Source organism: Phoenix dactylifera, unplaced genomic scaffold (assembly GCF_009389715.1).
Source record: "Phoenix dactylifera cultivar Barhee BC4 unplaced genomic scaffold, palm_55x_up_171113_PBpolish2nd_filt_p 000841F, whole genome shotgun sequence".
Taxonomy (NCBI): Eukaryota; Viridiplantae; Streptophyta; class Magnoliopsida; order Arecales; family Arecaceae; genus Phoenix; species Phoenix dactylifera.
In genome coordinates this window covers 170,977-194,124 of record NW_024068206.1, presented here as the reverse complement: position 1 = coordinate 194,124, position 23,148 = coordinate 170,977, and the positions used below count along the sequence as shown (strand labels likewise).

At 44.7% G+C, this 23,148-nt stretch overlaps 1 protein-coding gene across 1 annotated transcript; it reads right to left on the bottom strand.

Moving 5' to 3' along the window:
• Positions 1-834: 834 nt before the first annotated feature.
• Positions 835-4,692, bottom strand: LOC103710540 (nitrate reductase [NADH]-like). The gene is made up of 4 exons (XM_008796303.4): positions 3,544-4,692; positions 3,286-3,426; positions 2,503-2,735; positions 835-2,320 (listed from the first exon to the last, which is right to left on the bottom strand). The coding sequence occupies exons 1-4, from the start codon at positions 4,595-4,597 to the stop codon at positions 998-1,000; spliced, it is 2,751 nt and encodes a 916-aa protein (XP_008794525.2). The 5' UTR covers positions 4,598-4,692; the 3' UTR covers positions 835-997.
• Positions 4,693-23,148: the final 18,456 nt, after the last annotated feature.

Below are 23,148 nucleotides of genomic sequence, written 5' to 3'. Positions count from 1 at the left end.
TGGATCTAGTCTAGCTTGTAAATCCTTTTCACCATACACTATAAAACTATGATCGAGCCTTACCAATCCTATACAATGAAATCGGTCTTCCATTCTGGTATACAATTTTTGACATAAAACCAAAATTAAGATTTTGATTACATCCTCCAATTACTTAAATCAAGCACTTGAAAAGTGGAGAATTTTTCACTAAAGCTGGAGGATATAAAACCTGCAAACGTTTCACCAAAGTGTCTGGTTAAAATTCAAACAGCACCATCAGCTGAAGTTCATAAAACAAAATACAGAAGAATATTTCTGCACACAACTTCCAACCATATCACAGGACTCAGAAGAATAAAGTAGTAAGAAAATGCCCATTAGATTCTTGCAGTGATTACAGCATTTAGGGAGTTATCAAAGAGAAGCAAACAGGTAGTAGCCATGCACTTGGGGTTGGATCTGCCTTAAAGTAAATCAACTATGAATAAAACTTTATACCTGTAATTGTGACTGTAAGATGCACCAATTCCTCATCCCACCAAGCCTCCCATCTTTCATCTCCGTTCACCCATTTTCACCTCTAGGGCCCATACAGCGTTGCTATATTTTATTTGCACCAGCCTGAGAGGGTTCCGACTCTAAAACACAAAGTTATAAAAACATAAAACATAACAACAGATTGGGAGCTCCAATGAGAGCGGGAGGAACAGCCTGCTTGTTGACCGGGGATGCTCGACAAAATGACAAGCTCACAAGGCTCGGTTGGGTGGTTTGTTAAACTTCTCTTCGATCCATTCAACGCGCATCTAGAGCCAGATGGTATCAGACCAAAAGCCACAACCTCTTTTCAAAGATTCCAAACAACAATAATATACGCATTAAATTAAATTAAAGAAAGAAAGATTCCATACGACTCTCTCTTTCTCCAAGCTCTCTTTTTCCTTATTCTATAGATGACGATGAGAAAGTAACAGGTATGTACACGTGGCAAGAACTGGGAAATCCAGCTTTCCAATTAAAAGAGAAGGCAAGAACTGCTGATGTCGTAGTTCATCTTCTCCAGGCTGGGAAGCACGGCGAACTGGATCATCGGCGGCGGCCCGCACGCGAGGGCCAGTGTGTCCTCGGAGCCCCCCATTGGAATGTGCTCTCTGAGGATGCTCTCGGTCACGAATCCAGTGCTGTACCGCCACTCCTCATTTCTCTTCGCTTCGCCCACCACATACCACACTTTAAGCTGGTCCGGATGCTCCCGGGCCCATCCATCGAGCTCATCTCTTAGCAGTATGTCGTCCTCCGTCCGGTTCGCATAGACCAGGTGCATCTCCGTTCGGTCCTCCGGCTGGTCCCGCAGCACCGCTTGGATCACCTGATACACCGGTGTGATCCCTGTCCCGCCGGCAATCATCGCGAGCCTTGCTGCAAATCTTGGTTTGCCGTTGATCAGGAAGTGCCCTCGCCCAGCGTACTCGATGTGGCCCAAGGGTCCCTTGATATCAAGGATGGAGCCCATAGGGAGCGATTCCAGGTGCTGGGACATGAGCCCGCCATTGGGGAACTTGGGGTTCTCCCCCTTGAAGTAGATCTTGATGAGGAGTTCGAAGTGGCCGACCTCGTCGACAGGGCTAGTTGGGGTGTAAGGCCGCATGCAGAGCTTTCCGTCGATGGTGGCGCACAGGAATATGTGCTTCCCGATGGGGAGGCCTAGAACTTGGTCGCTGGAGGGGAGTGCGAAGCGGAACAGGCGAACATCACGCGATATGGTGGTCTTGGAGACAAGCCTGCAAGGTACCTTCTCTCGTGGATTCGTAAGAGCTTCAGTGGGGTTTCTTGAGGCCTCCCCTATGGTGGCGAGGTTGGAGAGACTAGAACCACCATGAACGGAGTTATCAGAGGAGTAGCCGGTGACGATCAGCTCGCCGATGCGGTAAGTATCGAGCATGGCCTTGGCCTTGTCGGAGTGGATGGCATCGAACTCCTCCGTGCAATCGGTGCCTGCATTGATGAGGATGCTGTCCGCACCACCAGGGTGATCTTTGACGAAGCCGGTGCAATCGTAGACATGGCCATGGACGACAATCCAAGCAGAGTCCTGGGATGAGTGTTTGCGGACTTCAGACATGGTATACTGTTTCTCAGAGGTGTTCATGAAAGGGGTGGATATGCTCTTCTTGAGGGAATGTCCACCATCAGTGGTCTCGAGGTGCTTCTGCCGTGCCATCCACCCACCTGATAGATTCCCAGGTTGGGTTGGGTGCTCAAACATGAGCCCGATCTCGCCCCTGTGAGGTCGGCATAAATTCACCTTCACCCTGAACCAGCAGTTGTTCATCATGCCCTGCATCACCACCATTATATCTCCACTGAAATCACCACTTATTATAAAAGCTTAAGCTAATAGAATGAAGTAGATTTATTTATATATTTTATATTTTGCTATTCAAAAACTTAAGCTAATAGAATAAGATAAATTTATTTATATATTTTATGTTAGAGGAACTGATTGGATTTCGCGGTTACCATGACGTTCCATATCAACTTTTCTGGTTGGGTGTTGAGGGTCTCATCCCATGCCCGAACAGCTACTTCCTTGGCTCCAAGCAAGTCGAGAACCTCCACTTCCACCGACCAGAAGCACCAGCACCAGAATTTACCATACTTGTTGGGCTTTTCCGGATGCTCAAGGGTGCACACCAACCACGTTTCTCCACCGTCCAATGTAATTTCCACTCTCGTTACTTTCTTACCGCCACCTGTTCAATCCATCAGATTTTAGTCAATGACGTCCCTCAGAAGTCCCTACGTATCAGAAAAAGTGATGTACCGCAGCCAAAGTTACAACCGGGAAAAATGTAAAAAAAAAAAAAGGAGTGCACCAGTCGTCCGGGACAAGTCCTCAGGGACCTTCTGGTTCAAGAAAAAGCTAGATGGCTAGAATGCCAGCTACAAGTGTCTCCCAAAGGACGGAATAATAAAGTGGTGAGAGTCAAGCTTCTACATATAGTCATGATATCTTTTCGAAAATAATTGTGTGGTGATCGTAATCTCCTGGCCTGTATACTTAGTCCAACCGCGTTTAGAAAGTCGTGCAGTTTGAAAAATGATAGAATTGCGACAGGAAATGAGGTAATAATTTGGAACCCAAGCTATAATGTGGAATAAAAATAGCAAATATAACATATTGAGACTTTTGATCGCTTTCTTGGTCTTATTTCATTGTTATTGTGCAAAACAAAAGCTGATGAATATATCTCAGGAACTTACAGGCTAAAAACAGGTAAGAAATTAAAGTCGTCGACTCACCGGAATATGCGTAACCCTTCATGGTATATGGCCTTTGCGTGGTGAATGAGTTGATGGGAAGGATCTCGTCGTGACCCGGTGCGGTGATCACCGAGTTAATGTTCAGCTCGTTGATGATATACTCAGGCTTATACCACCAAGCTTTTCAAACCAAAAGAGTCCATGAAAACAATCAATTAGTCCTCTTCTAAATCAATTAGAGGGTGAAGAGAAAGAACAAGACGAAATTTTTTCAGTTAGATTCAATTTAATTAATACCTTCAGAGTTCGCGATCTCGGCATCAATATGGGAAGGGAGGACCCGGTTATCCCGGTAATGGTAGTAGTTGTCGGACTCCTGAGGGGTGACTATGATCCGCTTGAGCCACTTCACCATCCGGCCGCCGATGAACCCCGGTATGATCACCCGCAACGGGAACCCGTGGTCCGGGGAGAGCAGCTCGCCGTTCTGCATGTAGGCCAGCATAATATCCCTCGACGGGTCCATGGCCACCTCTCGCCGGAGGCTTGTCCCGTACTTGGAACCCCCGCCGCCGGGGAGGTCCTCCGCCCCCTCGAAGCACACGTGGAAGGCGCCGTCCTTCCGACCCATCACTCCGCACCGGCGCAGCACGTCCCGGAGCCGCGCGCCTCGCCACACCGAAGTGGACACGGCGGCGGGGCCCCAGTTGAAGCCCACCGACTGGCGCAGCATGTTCTGCTCCTTGCGCCGGTTACCGGCGCAGACCAAGGTCACGGGGATCTCGAGCGGGGCGAAGCCGCGGACCAGCTCGTCCATGGTGAGCCGGGTGGGACGCTTGACAAGGCCGGTGATGTCGATGGTCCAGGCGTCCCAGTCGGCGCGGGGCACGGCGCCGTGGTTGCGGACGTAGTGGAGGGGGACCGGGGTGATGAAGCCGTGGTGCATAAGCCGAGCCAGCGGGGGCTCGCAGTTGAAAGGATGCTTCCCGGTGAGGCGGATGAGAGAGGGGTTCCGCTCCACCCAGCTGTCCGACGTCGCCTCGTCCCGAGGATCGTTGATCGACGGCTCCACCTCCAGGTGGCTGCTGCCGACACCGTAGACGATTTTCCAGTCGGTTCCCTCCTCCTCGTCGTCGTCGTCGTCGTCGGAGGAGTCGTGGTAGGTCTTGTCGCGGCCATGCCGGTCGCCGGCGGGGGGCAGGGGGAGAAGGGGCGGGAAGCTGCAGCCCCGAACAGGGGAGTTGGAACGGTGGGTATTCTGAAAGTTATTCGCTGCTGCTCCCACCGGGTTGCCAAGGCCGCTGCCCGGATTGAGGCGGTCGAACTGCCGGTTGTCGACAGACGCCGCCATGGGTGGAGACTTTTAAGAGATAGGGAGGGATCTCGTCAATGGAAACGGGAGAAAATGGACTTGGATTTGATGTCCGAACTCTGGGGGTGAGGAGAGGAGGGCGTGGATCAATTTATACAGAAAACGGGTGCGGGTTTAGAGAGATGCCGGCGCCCAACGAACGTGTGAAGGCCGGGGTGGATGGGGCCCAGCTTAATGTAAGCGAGCTGGGCCCGGCTTGAAGATGCACCAAGTCCAGATGGAACTGCTCGGCTCGCTCCAGGTCGGCTCGTTGCTCATCGAGCCGGCTGAAATTTGCTATTACGTCAAGCACTCAAGCTCGACAAGCACCTTCCAGCATTTTGGATTGGGTGAGCAACAAGGGAGTGAAACTATGGCATCACATGGGCATGGCGATAGTGTCATGGTCAGATTCGACCAGCTCATAGCAATGTGGCAACTCTAACACCTCCTTGATATAATTCAAGCTCCAGCAACAACCGGATGGCCAAGCTGAATAGAGCAGAAACAACAGACCTCTGAGGTCGAGTTTTCCGACTCAGCCAGATGACAATTCACCTCAGTATCGAGCCGACTCGGGCCCTCTCACCTCAGACAACAACTAGAGGCATGCTCTCTGACCTTGTTTGCTGTCTTGCAAACTAACAAAAGCTACTTATATTAGGGTTCTGAAGATCGGTAGCAACAAATTAGCGTCGTTTGTGGAAAAATGAACGAGATGCCATGCCTCCAAGAAGGAGGAACCTCCCTAACATGTCTACAGCTTGCTATCTAAAGGAATCCCATCTCCCTCAATCGTGGCTATCTATCGCCGCAACCATCTTCCAAAGCATTGCTGACCACATAGCAATTCAACAATCTCCAATAAGTCCAGGGCCTAATTAATCTTGTTAGGAACCTAGTTCTAGAGAAGGAACGACCGGTGCAGCAACCTAGAGGCGGTAGACCTAGTAGGAGTCGAGGATTGATCTGACCCTTTGGCTTGATAAAATGGATGAGAACCTAGCCCAGGTCATGGAGGAGGTGAGGGAAAAAGGATCGACATTTTGAGCAAGCCTTCCCTCAACAACATGCTGGCCTTCACCAAGCAAATCATGGAAGAGTCTCTTCCTCTAAGATTTAAGATGCCCTAGGTGGAGCCATATGATGGCATAATAGACCTTGTCGACTACATGGAATCCTCCAAGGCACTCTTGCTTTTACATGGAGCGTCCAATGCCATTATACGTCCTCTCTTTGCAGCCATGTTAAAAAGGGCTTCGCAAGTATGTTGTTCTAGCCTTCAGCTGCAATCGATTGGCTCAATCGACTAGCTCAACAGAGGTTCGTTGTGCACTTTATCAGCAACCACAATCACTATAAGACCTCTATCACCTTGATGAAGATCAAGCAAAAGTGGGATGAGACCCTCCGCAAGTTCATCAACCCTTCAACACCGAAGCGTCGAAGGTCCATGACCTCGACTAGACTGTAGCTATAGCAACCCTAACGAATGGCCTAAAGAATATCCAATTCAGCTTCTCTCTTTGCAAGAAGCCCCCCAAGGACCTCTCAAAGCTCCTTGCTCAAGCAAGAAAGTACATCAATGCCAAGGAGACTAAGAATGCTCTGAGAGAGTCAGGCAACGATCGAGTAGAGAAAAAGTGGAAGGATCAAGATGATGAGATGACCCACCATAAGAAGAAGCCAGTGGAGTAGAGGGAGATCTTGTGGTGTCTAAAAACTCCACCTTGGATGTATGAAAACTACACTCCCTTCAATACCTCATGGATCGATGTCCTTATGAGTATCCTGGGAGTGAGATATGTCCAATGGTCGGAGAAGATAAGACCAGATCTGGCCAGAAGCATTCGAAATTAAGTACTACCTCTTCCACCATGAACACGGGCATGATATAGATGAGTGTTGGCAGCTGAAGGATGAGTTTGAGAAGCTCGTCCTGCACAGCTACATTGACCATTTCATCAAATGTGGCCAAGGACAATGTAGGAGAAGAGACCGACCCTCGCTCGCAGAGTGCCCCCCGACCTAGCGCTCCCCCAACAATAGAACTACAGTCGGGGTCATCAAAGTCATAGCCATTGGATCCGCTAGAAGAGGAGAGAGAGCAACTTAATTTGGAGATATTATGTCAGCTAGATAAGAATGGAGGACCAGTTCCCCAAGAAGCCAAGAATAGGAGAGCCTGCAGGGCATCCATGCCCCTCATGATGATGCTTTAGTTGTACCATGACCATTGCGAATTTGGAAGTGAAGAGGATCCTCGTAGACAATGGTAGCTCAGTTGACGTCTTATACCATGAGGCATGGGGGAAAATGAAGATCTTGAATAACCGGCTCAAGCCGATCAAAGCTCCTCTAGTCAGCTTCATGGAGAACTCAGTGCAACCGAAGGGGATCATCATGCTGCCCATCACTATCGGTTGCTCACCTCAATAGGTGATGGTGATGGTGATTTCCTAGTCATCCCATTTCCTCTGCCTACAATATCATCATTAGATGACTAACCCTCAATGCAATGAAGGCGATCACCTCCATTTACCACTTGGGAATGAAGTTCCTGAAAGAGCACGGGATCGGCGAAGTTTGAGGAGATCAAGTAATTGCTGAACAATGCTACATGACTTTAATCAAAGCGAGAAACAAAGAAGCATTCCCCATTAAAGGCCTAGATGTCTAAGACGAGCTGAGGGAGTAGGGGGCGCCTATGGAGAATCTGGTCTCGGTGCCCCTACAAGAAGGAACATTTCTTAGACGGTGTAAATTGGTTCTCTATTGAAACTCGAGCTACGAGCTCAACTAGTCCATTTCTTAAATCTAACTTAGATGTTTTTGCATGGATAACTGTATATATATCATGCATTAGTGTTTTAGTGGTGGTACACTAGCCTAATGTGGACCCACTCACAAGCCTGTCCTATAAAAGAATATAGCTTCACTCCAGAGAGGCAACATGCTATCAATGAAAAATTTGGCAAGCTTCTCCAGGATGGATTCATCATGGACGTTTGCTACCCAGAATGGCTAGCTAATGCGGTAATGGTGAGGAAGGCCCATAAAAAATGAAAAATCTACATTGACTTCACCGACCTCAATAAGGCCTGCTCAAAGGATAGCTTTTCATTTTTGAGAATTGATCAGCTGTTAGATGCCACTTCGTACATGAGCTATTAGCTTCATGAACATCTTCTCTAAATACAACCAAATCAAGGTGCACCCTGCAGATGAGAAGAAGACATCTTTCATCACAGAAAGGGGGTCGTACTACTATAAGGTCATCCCCTTTGGCCTAAAGAACGTTGGGGCCACATATGAGCGGCTAGTGATCAAGATCTTCAAGAATCAAATTGACCACAATGTGGAGGCTTAGACAACACGCTGGTGAAGAGCTTAAAGGCCAAGTAGTACATTGCCGACCTAGATAAGGTGGATTCAATGCTACTATAGGATGAAGATTAATCTCAAGAACTACACCTATGGAGTATCCTTTGAAAAATTTCTAGGGTTCACAATGATGTGGTGGGGAATAGAAGCAAATGTTGAGAAGATTCAAGCTCTTCAAGAGATAACCCCATCGAGGATAGTGAAAGAGGGCCAACACCTCACAGTACAAGTTGCTACGCTAAGTAGATTCATTCCAAGGTCAGCTGACAAGGACTTTCCTTTCTTCCAGGCCTCAATGAGCATCAAGAATTTTGAGTGGACCGAGCATGGTATACCGAGCCAGTCCGACCAGCTACCGGTACGCCAGAGCCGTGGAAATCGGTACTGGCCAGTTCTGTGCCGGAGATGAAGAAGACGAAGAGAAGGAGAGAGAGCGCGAGAAAGAGAGGGAGGGAGGATACTTGGGGCCACCATCAGAGAGCCGCAAAGGGGCGGCGGAGGCTAGGGGGCAGCAGAGCCCGGAGGGGGATAAGGGAACCGGCAGGGGCACGGCGGAGGCCGCGGCCTCGGCCTTCTCCGCGCCTCCGCGGGTTCTCTCGCCCCCGCCGGGCTCCGCCCCCCCTCTACGGCTCTCTGATGGTGGCCCCAAGTATCCTCCCTCCCTCTTTTCCCCATGCTTTCTTTCGTTCTCTTCTTCTTCTTCGGCTCCGGCGGAGAAGAGTTGGCCAGTTCCTACCGCCTGATTTCGGTACGAACCGAAGTTGTACTGGTCCGGTTGGCGATCGGTACACCTATTGGACCCAGTACAGCGGACCTTGGGACCGAGAAATATCAGCAAGCCTTCGATGAGCTTAAGAAGGCCCTCGGGTTACCTCCACTCCTTTTTTGCCCAAATTCTGGAGCTCTATCTCTATTTGGCCGTCTCTCTAGTAGCTGTTAGCTGTTAGCTGTCTAGCTTGATTTATCAATATAACCTATTATCTTGGCTGATGCAATATCAATATATTAGTTGAGATTTCCTAATTAGATGTTTATAAATTTAAAATAACTTCTAATGAATAAATATTTTAATTAGTTGCCTATTATAATACTATTTAATATTAGGTTTATCATAATTAATTGGGCTTTCGATATCCCAAATCCTGAATATTAGTGTAAGATTGAAATATATTGCAAATCTTCTAGGTTTCTTATTTAACCTAATCTTTCTGTAAGATGAAAAAAATCTCAATTATCTCTACCTCGGTTACTCACTGAGATGGAGATTAATAGATTTAAAACCTTTAATATATTAATTAGGAAAAAATAGAAACAAAACCAAAAAGACCGCAAATGATCAGTGTCCATTTTTTCATAAATTTAATTCTATACTATTTATGGTAGAATTAGGAAAACCAAAACCCTAGTATATTGAAATGGTTAAAGATAGTTTCTAGCTTACCAACAATTAAAAACAAGAAGGAAATAAAGATTACTTTTGTCTACACATGCCACCACTTGATGAGTTGTGGATGGTGTTTATCTAGTAGTTTTGGCGGCGCCTCAAGATTCTTTTTTTTTTTTTGGTAAAAGCGGCTACTCATTTCATATAACTCTAACGTGAGTACAACCTGCTAAATCACGGAAAAGTAAAAGATGCAAATAAGGATGAACGTCATAATCAGACGTCCAAGTAAAATCTCCGGAATGCCGGGCAACATAAGAAGCAATCCAGTCTGCAGCCCTGTTCGCCTCTCTGAACACATGTCCTATCTGAACATCACCCATCAACCGCACCATCCTACGGGCCTCCCGAATGAGGGGATGACCATCCCCAAACCGATCCGCCCCTCGGAGCCAGTCGATAACCACAGATGAATCTCCCTCAAGGCAGACCCGCTCCACACCAAGTACCTGCCACACATAGGATATACCCTCCCAAGCCGCCCGCAACTCTGCTCCAACCACCGTGAGTCCAGGCGTGCGCCGCCCTCCTGCTGCTATCAACCTACCATGGTGGTCCCTAACCACAAATCCAACCCCTCCAGCCGCACCATCCACTGACCGACTGCCGTCGAAATTACTTTGAGATAGCCAAGGGGTGGGGGTACCCAAGAAACAAGGGCAAAACAGGGCGCTGAATCAGCGTGGAGAGTACCCCAGATGTCCCTAACTATCTCAGAAGAAAAACGAACGATAGCCTCAAGAACCTCCCTCGCATATAGCATCGCTCTATCCACCACCCTCCTCGGGGACGACCTCCTCCCCTCAAATAGGCCGGCATTCCTATCAACCAAATGTGATAGGACAAGTATGCCACTAAAATCCCTACCTCCACAGATCGGGGGCTCAACGTGGAGGCTCTCAACATCTGAATCATATCCTGCGCAGAAACTATCGAGTCGGGCAGTAGGACTGGTGATCTCCTCCATATCTCTCTAGCTCTGGGACACTACAGAAGGATATGCTCGATCGTCTCCTCACTATCTGCACACTCCTCACAGCACTGAGAGACCGCCATGCCATGCCGGACTAACAAGCTCCTCGTAGGAAGGCAGCCTCAGGCCACCTTCCAGATGAATAAAGCCACTCACAGGTGAATCCGCAACCTCCATATCCAACCACCCTCAATCTGACGAGCTGGCTTCCTACCGATCAATGCACGGAGATCTCTAACATGCACCCGCGTCCGTCCCATCGGGATCCATACTAGCCTGTCGCCCCCCCACCGATGGGAACCGGAAGAGACAGAACCGACTCCGCCAACTGCTCCCCAAAGACCTCCCGGATCATCTCCTCCCTCCATCGACCCCCCTCTAAGGTCAGCAGCTCGCTAACCCTGCAGCCAGCTAATCTCGTCGAATCAACCATGGTCGGCATGCGACAGATCGGCACCTCGGTCACCCAGCTATCCTCCAGCACATCAATAGACCGACCGTCGCCTATGATCCATCTAATCTCTGGAAGCACCACCCCTGCTCTAGTGCAAATCTCCCTTCAGATCGGAGAGTGGTGACGACTAGCTCGCACCCCAGGAGCCAAGGCACCATACTTGGCCCTCATCAGTGAGGACCACATACCCTCGGGCTCAAGCACAAATCTAACTGCATATCTAGCAACTAGTGCCTCCTGCATCGCCACCAAGGACTGCACCCCCAGTCCTCCATAACTAGCCGGCTGGCACACAACATCCCAAGCTAATAGATGGACTCCCCCTCTGCCATTGCACCTCCCCTAAATAAAGTTCCTGAACAGCTGCTCAAGGGACCTTAGGACTGTAACTGGAATGAGAGTATTGGAAAGTAGGTAGATGGGAACCGAGGTAAGAACTGAACGAACCAGAGTGATCCTACCCATCATCGAAAGTGTATGCATCTGCCACCCCTCTAGTCTACGTCTGATACTGAGCTCCAGAGATGTACAATCCCTATTGCCGCTGACCGGAGAGTGGGACCCCTAGATATGTCATCATGCCCTCCTGCTCTCCCACCCCCAGGATCTCCACTATAGACCGCCTCACCGCCACTTTGGTCTTCGGGCTGAAAATAATAGCTGACTTGGTCAGATTGATCCGCTGTCCTGATGCTGCACAATAGTCTCGAATAATCCCACAGATGATCCGGGCCATATGACACGACGACCTGGCCAAGAGCAAACAGTCATCAGCAAACAACAAGTGGAAAATCGGAGGAGCCCTCACCACCGGCCTATAAACCTCCAACTTCTGAGAGGCCACTGCCCGTCGTAGGGCTCTAGACAATGCATTTGAACACATGATGAATAATAGGGGAGAAAGGGGCATCCCTGATGCAACCCCCCTGCTGACACAAAGAAGCGGGATGACGTCCCGTTCACCAGGATAGCAAAGGAAGGGGCACGCACACAGCCCATCACCCATCTGATCCAAGTCTCAGGAAATCCAAACCCCTGCAAGGACTGCTGCAAGAAATCCCATCTCACCCTATCATAGGCCCTCTCCATATCTAGCTTGATCCCCATCAAGCTCCTCCTCACCGGAGCCCTACCGAGATCAAACATAAACTCCTGGGCAATAAGCACATTGTCAGATATACTCCGCCCCTCCAAAAAAGCCCCCTGCTCCGGGCTAATAAGATTCTTTGGGGTCTACCAAATTGCTCACTTCATGTATCATTATTGTCATATCCCGCAGACATGGTTCACCTCTCCCACACTCAGCCTTGATGCCAGCATCTGTTTGGGTGATTATAGGACTCAATGGATTGTCATAACAAGCAACATGTTCATGAGCAACTCATCTTCAATTCGAAGCTTAAAATGAGCTTATTGAATTAATAAACAAGCTGACTTTTATAAGCAAGATTTTAGAGCTGGAAATACAGACACGAGCTAGGTTCAACTTGAATTGGATTTCATTGGCCTTCTGTTCTGCCAGAACTAGCTTCACGCAAAGCTCTGAGAGCTTCTACTCGGTGAAGAGATATTAGGGGAAGAGATAAAAACTATCTCCTCCGTTCAAAAATATTAAATATAAGAAGAGTAATACAAGTAAAAGATGACGCAAATCGCCTGTATGTCGTCAATATTGCCCATGGCAATAAGAGCATGAACTCACAGTTTTTTTTTAAAAAAAATGGTTGGATGAAAACCCGCAGGCATGTAATCTTCAGTACACTTGTTGTATACAATATATAAGAAGAAATCTAGCTCGAAAGATTCCCTACCGTTGATGAAAAGCGACGAACTCTGTTATGCTATCCAAATTTTTTTCTTTTTAATATTGAGATATGAAAGGTTCCAGCACCCTACGAGGGACTGTCGTTCTCATTCCCTTTTAAATATTTCTTGTACGAAGGGGAGACAGCTGATGTTACTTCCATCTACCTCCATCGGTTTAATTTGGAGAAACGTTGTGCCACCTTTTCTTTGACATGCCTCCTGACCTCACACACGGTCGGGGGCAATCACAAAAGCTCTCTTAAGTTACAGAAAAGAAGGAAAAAAAAGACACCAAAGTTACCCGAAAGGACAACTCCAGCATCCAAATGGGCCCCTATATATTCTTCAAAAATGTTAAAATATCACGGAGATTCTTTGGTCAAAGATAATGCAGGCTGAGTGCACAAGCTAGTTTGGGAGGGGGGAAGCCGATGGGAAGTGTGAAGTGGCGCATGAGGTTTTCCAAAGGCCATTCAAACCCTCGGGCGGGTGGCCTCGTGGAAGAAAAAGACTCCTACCCTCGCCGAAGGGTCAATGCGACGCTCCCTTTTCCCTTTCCCATTGGCCGCCCCCTCCCCCCGGAAGGGGCCGGGGCCGCGGCCATGGCCCTTTTCTCTCTGGCTCCAACTTCTTGTCCACGTCCTGTGGTCTTTTGCTTGTTTGTCCTGCTCGCCAACACTGACGTACTGGGAAAGTCAAATGCTAAACAAGAGAACAAGGCACACAGAATGCAACTTGGTCGGAGCCATGCTGTGTATTTCTTATGGCCCAGCGCTGTTTGGTTGGCAGTATTTGAAGACGCAAGCATTCCTAATATTTTTAATTACAAGGAATAAAATATCTCGTTGTTTAGTTTCCTGTAATTGATATAGCAATTGCAACTGTAGTTGCAAAACAAAAACAAAACAAAAAAAAGACTGAGTTATAGCACGTCAGCTCGTGGCTAAATTGGTCAACAGCATCTGTATTTCGATTGCTTAGCTCTGTCACCGTTAAAAAAAACAAACAAACCAATTCTAAATCTAACACCATATATGAAAGAATAATCCCTCCAGATCTAACACACGGAAGATCTCCGGCTAAAATCCAAAAGGTGCAAACAAAAACTTGATGTTATTATATCTTTAAGGGTTTTTTTGCATAAATATTCTTCCAAAATTAATATTTGCATGTATACTCTTATAAAACACTTGTTTTGTCATTTTACTTTTTTTTTTATTTTTGCATATGTACCCGTGCTATCTAACGACGTTAAAAATTAACAGTTTCAAATTAAAATAACTAAAATATCCTTAATGGGTAGACATGCAAATAGACTGGGATCCCGATAGTAGGAAAAAAAACAGGAACAATAGCGTAATTTTAAAATTTTATTTTATTTTTAATTAATATAAATATGATTTTTCTTAACACCATTAGAACAACCGTTATATTACGGGCATTTGTACAATAATAGAGTTTTATGAGGATATACATGCAAATATCAATTTTGAAAGGGTATTCATACAAAATTCGATATTTGGAAGGGTATCCATGCAAAAATCTCTATCTTTAATTGCTATAATTTTATATTGCAGGTAAATATGGAACTGTAATTGCAATGCCCTATCAATGGCAAAAAAATAAATGGACTCGTAATGTGATACAATTGGCAAAGTTACGATGTTGATAGTGTATGCTCATCTGCAACCGGCAACTATCTCACTGATATTTTTATACAATAAAGATAAATAAGTTTCAGGCATATTCTCATAGCAAGATACCTCCCATCCAAGTAATTAATTTATTTGAAATGAGCTAGATCATTGCATCAACTTTTTCTTTTGAGGTCATTCACTTATGCACACACAAGTATTATTATCAGGCAGGCAGGCAGGCAGGCAGTGATTGTCATGAGAAAATGTGAATAGTGGATCACTGTATGGGCTTTTTTTTTTTTTGGATAAGATGGAAGAATCACATCCATCTAATATAAATGCATCCGATAAAATCAGAAAATAAAATATTTTAAAATTCACTCGCACAACTCTTCCATAGCATACTATCAAAGTGCTTTAGGATAAAGGAGGCCACCCAGTCCGCTATTTTATTTGTCTCTCAGTATATACGGATACACTACAACAAAAAGATCTATAGTAGCAATCAAAACCAGTCTGATTGATCAGCAGATAATCTACAGCCATGAAGTCAAGGAGAATGCAAGCATCGCCAACAACTACTAAGCAGGATGCACCCATTTAGTTAGATGGCTCTCTGTATAGCTTTTGAAGGGATCCTCCTCTATAGGAGCCATAACTAGAGCCACCAGTAACCACTTAGAAGTTTTTTCATATGCTCATGTAGCTAGTTTAGACGCTAACAACATCTATCCAGAACCTGTAATAGATAGCCACCAACCAGCAACAGCTGCAGTTGTAGAAGACTCGTGCACCGGGCAAGCAGGAGGACCCAATTCATCCAAGTCACCACACCCATCCTCAGAGCCTAGGATAGATCTGACACAACCATCACTCTCATCCTCGAAGTATTAGGTGAAACAGGAGGCACCAATCACTAAGCTCATAGTCTTGGGAGGGGTAAACGCCATATCATTTATCTCACTACTGATCAAATAGGATCTCTAGGAGGAAGGCTGATCTCAATTGTAAGATCGAGGAGATGGATCACTGTCTTGAAGCTTTGAGAGGCCACAATGTTGAGCTTGGGAACGATGTCGACTTCACACCAAGCCCTTATTCTCGACAAAGACTATGGAGGCGCCTCTCCCACCTTAGTTCAGGATGCCATAGTTGGATACTTATGATGAAACATCTAACCTTCTAGATCACTTGTAGAACTTTAAGGCTCTTCTGATGCTCCAAAGAGCCATGGATGTGATACTTTGTTGAGCCTTTCTAGCCACCTTTCATAAAGCAGCTTGGTTATAGTACACCAAGCTTCAATCATACTCAATATACTCCTTTGAGCAGTTCGGTCGGTTGTTTGTAGCACATTTTATTAGCAGCCATAGATAGAACAAAGGGTCAGAGAGCCACATAAAGACACAATTGATTTGTATTATGTATGTGATAAGTAGAAGTCTGAGTTAAAGAATCTAGTTCAAGATCTAATCCATTATAGTTTCTTTATATAAATACAATCAATACTAAGTGAGGTTCAAATCCATGAGATGCCTTAGCCATTGCATAGTATAAGTTGCCCAAACATTCTACTTAATGATTTTCAAAAATTTAAATCTTTTGTGGGGGATTGTTAGAGTTTTAATTTGAAAAAGATTTAAAATTTAAAATAAACCAACCTTATCCACTAAATTTTAGTTAGTTTAAATGCTTTAAAACACCTTCTTTTTTTAGTCCCATATCGGATATGTGAAAATATAACTGATTGATTGTCAATGGGTCCTTTATATAGAGTACATATTCAATATTTCTACTAAGATAAACTAACTTCCCACTCTTCCACTCTAGACAGTTATAGAAACTAACACCAATTGTTTGCACTAAACTTGTTTTTTCGCATGATCCTTCAATACCAATTGTTGAACCAATAACTTTATTTAATTAGATGAAATACTTGATAGATTTTCATTCAGCTTACTTCATATCAGTATTCTTTCGGCCATTCTCGCGTATTCGATCTCTAGTAAGATGCCTTTAGATGGCTTATACTCAATGTCCATTAGATCTTATCTCTTGGGATTTTCTTCTGAGGCTCATTATATCTATTCTTCCCTCATCTTATGGCCAATTATTCATGTGTCTCCTACATGTCCATCCAACCAAGGATGTAGTGTAAACAATATCCCCGACATCCCATAAGCCATTAGTTTGATAGGGTGATGGGATGTACCAACCAAATCATAAACCTATGTTCTAACTCTCCATATAATTGTATCCATAGGGATTTCCACCTTTCTAAAATATATAATTTTCATAGTACGAGAACCATGCAGCAACGCCTCTTTAGATAATTGTCTCCTATATGTCAATCTACCAAGGATGTGGTGTAGACAATACCCCCTACATCCTATTTGCCATCAGTTAAATAGGGTGATGGCATGTACCAACCAAATCAAAACACTAATATTCTAACTCTTCAAATAATTGTATCTATAGGGATTCCCACCTTTCTTAAATTTATCATTTTCATAGTACAAGAACCATGTAGCAATGTTTCTTCTCCCTACATCCCTCTAATCAACTCCACTCTAGGGATAGACATGTCAAACAACTAACTGCAACAAGTAGCTATGCATCCGGCTGACTACAAACTCTGCACCTCCTCTGCCTCCTCCATCTACTACGCTGTCATCGAAGTTAACCTTGATAAAGCTAGGAGGTGGGGCCTCCTAGGTGATGAAAATCATCTAGATCACAACCGCTATTGTGCGGGAACCCCAATTGTCTTTGGATGTCACAAGATCTCTTGAAAGAGTGTCGTCTCCATTGCGAATCTTGGGGACTGATTATTATTCTCAAATTCTAGACTATTCCTAGCTACCTAGATTTGATAGGCGATATATGCAGCACGAATGCCCTATGCTATGTTGGAGGCTCTACTCCTACATTCCTTTAGATACGCAAGAAAGATATCTCCTAGGTATGGAGATGAAATAATAGCAGGGGGCATATCAGATAACCTCCATAGCCACATTACCTTTGATCTTTGGAAAAGGATATAAGCCACTTATTCCTCCAAAGCCCAAAAACAATCATAGCTTGGGAGATGTTTAGTCCCCTGCTTGCCAGCACATCTTGGCATAGGATCTGACCTCGGGTAATCTTCCATAGAAATAATGCTACTTTGGGATGAACCCCTGACCTCCAAACCCATGCACTGCTTATCCTATTGTTGGCGCTCATTTCATCCCATCAGGAGATGTCACAGGACTTGCTGGTAGAGCCCATTCAGGTGTGGCAAAGAAGAATAGTGGCAAGCCAAACGGCCTGGGTTGGTGCATCGGCTTGTTGGAACTCTTTCCATCCCATCTGGATGTGTCGCAAGGCTTGTTGGTAGAGTACCGCTTAAATGCAGTAGAGAAGAGTGGTGACAAGCCAAATGGCATGGGCTGGTGTGCGCAAGCATGCCACCAGCATCAAATCAGTAGAAAAATAATCAAAGAGAGGATAATAAAAGGTTATGTAGGCCCAAGTGCCTCGACCTTCAAAGATTTTTACCATCATCACACCATTGTTTGATGAAGATGGATAAGGGATATAGTGCTAGGCTAAGGAATATAGTGATGGGCTAGAGAAAGGTTATAGCATTAGATCAAATTTTTGATCGATTTCTATTCATCTTACTTCATATTAGCATTCTTTCAGCCATTCTTCCATATTCGATCTCTAGTAAGATGCCTTTAGTTATCTTATACTTAATGTCCATTAGATCCTATCTCTTGGGAATTTCTCCTAAGGCTCATTATACTTATTCTTCCCTCATCTTATGGTCATTACGCATGTGTCTCCTACATGTCAATCCAACTAAGGATGTGGTGTAGACAATATCCCCCACATCCCATCAGCCATCAGTCAGATAAGGCGATGGGATATACCAACCAAATCGAAATGCTGATATTCTAACTCTTCAAATAATTGTATCTATAGGGATTCCCACCTTTCTTAAATTTATCATTTTCATAGAGGCACTGTTGCATCTTCTTTGCAGCAACCCTCCTTTGATTCTCGTCTCCTCCTTCGCAACTTGTCTTCTTTGCTCATTTGCTTACTATGGATCAAGAAGCTTGGTTTCGTGCCATTGCTGAACAATGTCGAGAAGATCTTGAACACATTGATGTTTTCAAAAGGGTCAATACCAGGTATTCATAGTAAATTTTGGTCACCTCACTCTTAAACCTATCTTCCATTCTAAAATTCCTCATGCCTTGAAAGACTAGACTTCAAGAGTTTAGTTTAGGATAGTCCAAATTGCCATCACCTATGGCCCACCAAGACCCTTCTCTAGAATGTTTGGTTTGGCCGGATTTGTGAATAGAAGGGTGCCATTTGGGAAGCCAATAGTCTCTTTGACCTTTTATCCCTTTCAACATCTCCTCTTATAGCCAATCATCCTTTAGAAATAGTGGTCATATATTTGTGGTTGCCCACTTATAATACTTTTCAACATCTATCCTACCAAAGAGAAATTCAATGCGAACACTCTAGTCAAAATCCCTCCCAACAACTTTAGTCTCGACTTTGGTAAACATGCGAATTGTACATTCTTCATCCGGTAATTTGGTCACTGTACCAAACCCATCACCAAGATCGGTAATACTACCTTCTTTCTAGTTGAGATTTTCAAGTTCCTTTTCTACTATTGGTCGATGAAAGTTGTAGGAATACACCTTTGATTAGCAATTACCTTGGTTGAGAATTAGCCTATATCTCCCAAGCCTCTAATTTTGGGCCATTTATACCAATGCTTGAAGGATCGTAACTCGACTAGAGCATGAGAGTCCTATCTAGATCCTTTATATTTCATATATACTTATTTCCTGGATATGCATCCTTCAGTAGACATTTTAGAAACCCCTCTTCCCGGCATTCGCTTCACCCAATTTGCTAGGTTGGCTCTTTCTTTTGCTGAATACTTCAAGAAGTTTTATGAAGGTTTGTCTCATCTCAATACTTCTTTATTTTGTCTATTCCTTCAAGCTCCAAAGGTCACTTAGCTCCTTCCTTGGTTGGAAATGGCTTTGGAAGAGGTCAAAACTTTACGTAACCAACGGAAACACTTTTTGGTAACTAGAGATCTTTATGTTGGATCCACTATCGAGCACTCTTGCAATAATAAGTGCAAGGTTGAATAATATTTTTTAAACTTCTTCATCCGCTAATTCGGTCTTGCAATCCCTTGTTTCCCCCTTTTCCATTTGAATAAATTTAATTTTGATCACTAGTCCTGAGTTGGTAGATCTAGCCAATTACTATTATCATCAATCCTACTCCAACTATAACTTTGTTTCTTTTACACCCATACCTACCATGACCAAAGACTTTGTGTGCTGGTGGAACAAATATATATCCTTTGCTCCCAGATAGATTAGCCTGAGTTTGATGGTGAATCATCTTCCCCTATTACTGATGCCTTTGATGATTTTGTTGTCTCACAATATGCAGGTATAGCAGCTTAGGTCTTCCCTAAAGCAAAGGTTTTTTCCACGATCTTGCAAATGAGATTAGAAAATATAAAGAGTTTTGTAAGATTAAGTTTGCTAGGTCACTGAGCCACGTTAATGGAAAATGGATGAGGAAGACCGAGCAAGAATTAAGGGCCAATTTTAAGACCAACTATGCAACTAAGAGAAGGTGGTCGGGGTGGCAAATTGACTGGTTAGCCTACGCTAGACAATTCTATCTTGGTTGGATGGATGTTGGCCTGACTATCTTTTGGTCAAATTTGAGATCGCTGACTTAGTAACTCTTGTTTTCTCTGTTATGAATAGTTCGGTTATCCTGACTAGACTATATTGCTTTGACTAGCAATAACAACAATCATTTCAAAGACCGGCATTTGTAGCTCATGATTACAAGGGTGAGATACTAATATGTTTTCTTTGATAATTTCTTCACTAACTTGACTCTTCTTGCTTTACTTTGTAGCTCCCCTTTTGGCACTATCCATTCAACCTACCTAATCTTGGGCCGAATCCGGATATTCTTAGCATGAACCCTCGTTCCTAAAGCAGAAAAAGATAGTGGCTAGAAAGCCTAATCCCTCTAGCCCTAAAAATTCAAAGTCATCTGCTCCATTGCTGCCAAGCGAAAACACATTGGTACCTCAAGTAACAAGGCACCTTCTAGTCTTTTAGTGACTCGAGAAGATGAAAAACTAGAACGAAATTCCATTGCTAATGTCCTTGTTGCTACCAATACTATCCAAATTGCCGCTTCCTTGCTAGCCATTGTCCTCCTCGAGATGAATTCGAGAGGAATAGAAAGAGCTTCACAAGGTTTTGGCCGACCTATGGGAAGAGGCATCACCAACTGTCGAGGCCTTTCCTGATCAACCTACTCATGATCCTATCAGTCAACTTGCTCAGCCTTCATTCGAGCCTATTGGTTGAATCAACCCACTAATGTAGATCGAATCTCTGCATGAAATTTATCCAGATCTAGAACCATCCTGTCCTGATCCAAAGATGATGGCCAAAAGCTATGAAATCGACTCAACAGAGCCCTACGAACAATCTCTTGCCCTAATGCACCCCTAGAACTCTTTTGTCTAGGCTCTTCCATGTACAACCAATAGTTGAAGGTACATAATCACTTTTATACCCTATATGTGGTATTGATCTAACAAGCGGCTTTCTTTTTACAGGTTGATAGTGATCACAACATTTCATCATTTGTCCGCTAGCTGCTACCATCCTTTCCATCTCTTCCGGGTGAGCCAAGGAACTCGAGATTCCAGAAAACTTAGTTGGTTGGTAAAGGGTGTACCACCAAGCTTGTTAGAGTAAGGGGTAAATATATGTGTAGATGTGCCATCAGCATTAGCCAGAAAGATGTTGATAGAAGAGCGAATATAGAGTAGCGTAAGTCTAGGTAGATAAGGGTATAATATTGGACTATGGTAGAATAGTATCCAAAGATCTTAGTTTGCAAGTTTCTCTAGGAATCATATTTCTTAACAGACATCGGTTAGCTCTATATTTCAAAGGACTCAATCTTGCTTTTTTGACCAGCATTAAAGATCATCAGCCTAGTTTGCTAAGAGGTGGGCCAAATGATGCTTAAGCTATTGATGGAAGCTAAGAAAAGCATGTAAGAAAATACAAAGTTAAAAGGTCATGCTACTTTTAATATTGGCTAGTACAATTGCATGAGTATGAATACCCCCCTTCCCCCTGCAAATCCAAGGGGGTGGCAGCCATGGTGGCCTAGCCCCCACTTGAAGGAGGCCACAGGTGGCCGTAGCCCCAGCCAAACCCAGTGGCCGATGGCGGTGAAATCGCAGAAGAAGAAGACCAAAATAGGGCACACCTATTTCGGACGATTTTTCGGCGATTAGCCAGCTCAAATCAAAGTGAATCATGACTAGAAGACTAGAAGAAGAAGAGAAGAGGAATGGCTTTGGTCCTACCTCAGTCTGGCGAAGATCCGACGACTCTTCTCGGCAAAAATCAGAGGATAAAACCCTTGAAATTTGTGGCAATTTTCTTGGTTATTTGTTGATGGAACTCAAGGAGGAGGTCTTTAAATAGGTTGAATCTAGTCTTATCCGCCCGGTCTTTGGATTGCAAAGAGCTTCTTGATCTCTGACATGATCGGGGAGGAAGAAGACTTCTAGCCAGAGTCTTCTTCGTTGCCTTCCTCACATGCATCGCACGTGAGGCTTGGCCCAAGAATTGGCTAGGTTGGTCAAGTGGACCGGGCCAATCCACTAGGTTTCATAGTCTCAGACCGCTCTTCGTGGTGGTCATCGTGATCGAGTGGTTTAGGTCGTGAATCTCCACAGTAGCTGTGTTGAAGCGATTGACATAATCTGTAAGGTACTTGCCTTCCCTCTGCTTCATGTCAAATAAGCTTTCCAAGCCCCTTCTTTGCTTCTAACTACTGATGAAATGGGCTGTGAATAGCCAGCCAAACTACTCAAATGAATGGATTGAGCACAGCTGGTGGCTGGAGTACTATAACCAAGTTATCTTCCGAAGCATGGCTAGGAATTCTTTGCATAATATATCATCCATAGCCCTCTAGAGTATCATGAGACCTTTAAAGCTTTCCAAGTGATCCAATGGGTCAGAAGTCCTATCATATATCTCCAGCTCTAGCTGAAGCATTTTGAATCTTTATGGGTATGGCTCCACCATGATCCTTAGAGAAAACAGAGGCTTGGAAGTGAACTCCAGGTTGTCATTGAGCTTAGGATTCCTATGCCTTAGGGCCTCGATGCAGTTGTTCATTTTTTCGATCTTATGATCAAGGTCAGACTTCCTCCTAGAATCCCTCTCTAATTAGCGAGGAGAGGAGTGACCAGACTTGGAGTCCTCAGAGTGGGAGATTGAAGGACTGCATCCTTGATCTCATCTTGGACTTTAAGGATGAGAATATGACTATGCTGCACCCGCCTAGGACTCCGAGGACGGAAATGGTGACTATGCTATGCCAGGCCTCCATAATGGCTTGGCTTATTCGCCTGTTGAAGTTTGGTGGTTACTTGTTGCAGATTTTGGACGACTGCTATAAGCACTTGGACTTGTTGCACGAGCAGGATAAATTGCTTGGTATTGACAACTTCGGGCACTAGTTGAGAGCTTTGAGGAGGCTGAGCTCCCTGGGGACTCTAATGAAAGGCATCTAACTCCATGTGAACCTCTCGTTAAGTGGGAATAGTGGTGTCTTGGTGAGTTCTCATCGATTTCATGATGGCAAACTTGCTCAAATCTTCAAAATAAGTCATGACCTTTCCTCTTGCACCAATCTATTACCGCCAAAATCCAAGTATCGAGCTTGAAAAGGCTGAATAAGCTCCGAATTGAAAAG

Coding starts and splice junctions, on each gene's coding strand:
- LOC103710540 (XM_008796303.4), bottom strand. CDS start 4,597: ATGGCGGCGTCTGTCGACAACCGGCAGTTCGACCGCCTCAATCCGGGC. Junction 3,427..3,543: donor CGAGATCGCGAACTCTGAAG/GTATTAATTAAA, acceptor TGGTTTGAAAAG/CTTGGTGGTATAAGCCTGAG. Junction 2,736..3,285: donor GAAGGGTTACGCATATTCCG/GTGAGTCGACGA, acceptor TGGATTGAACAG/GTGGCGGTAAGAAAGTAACG.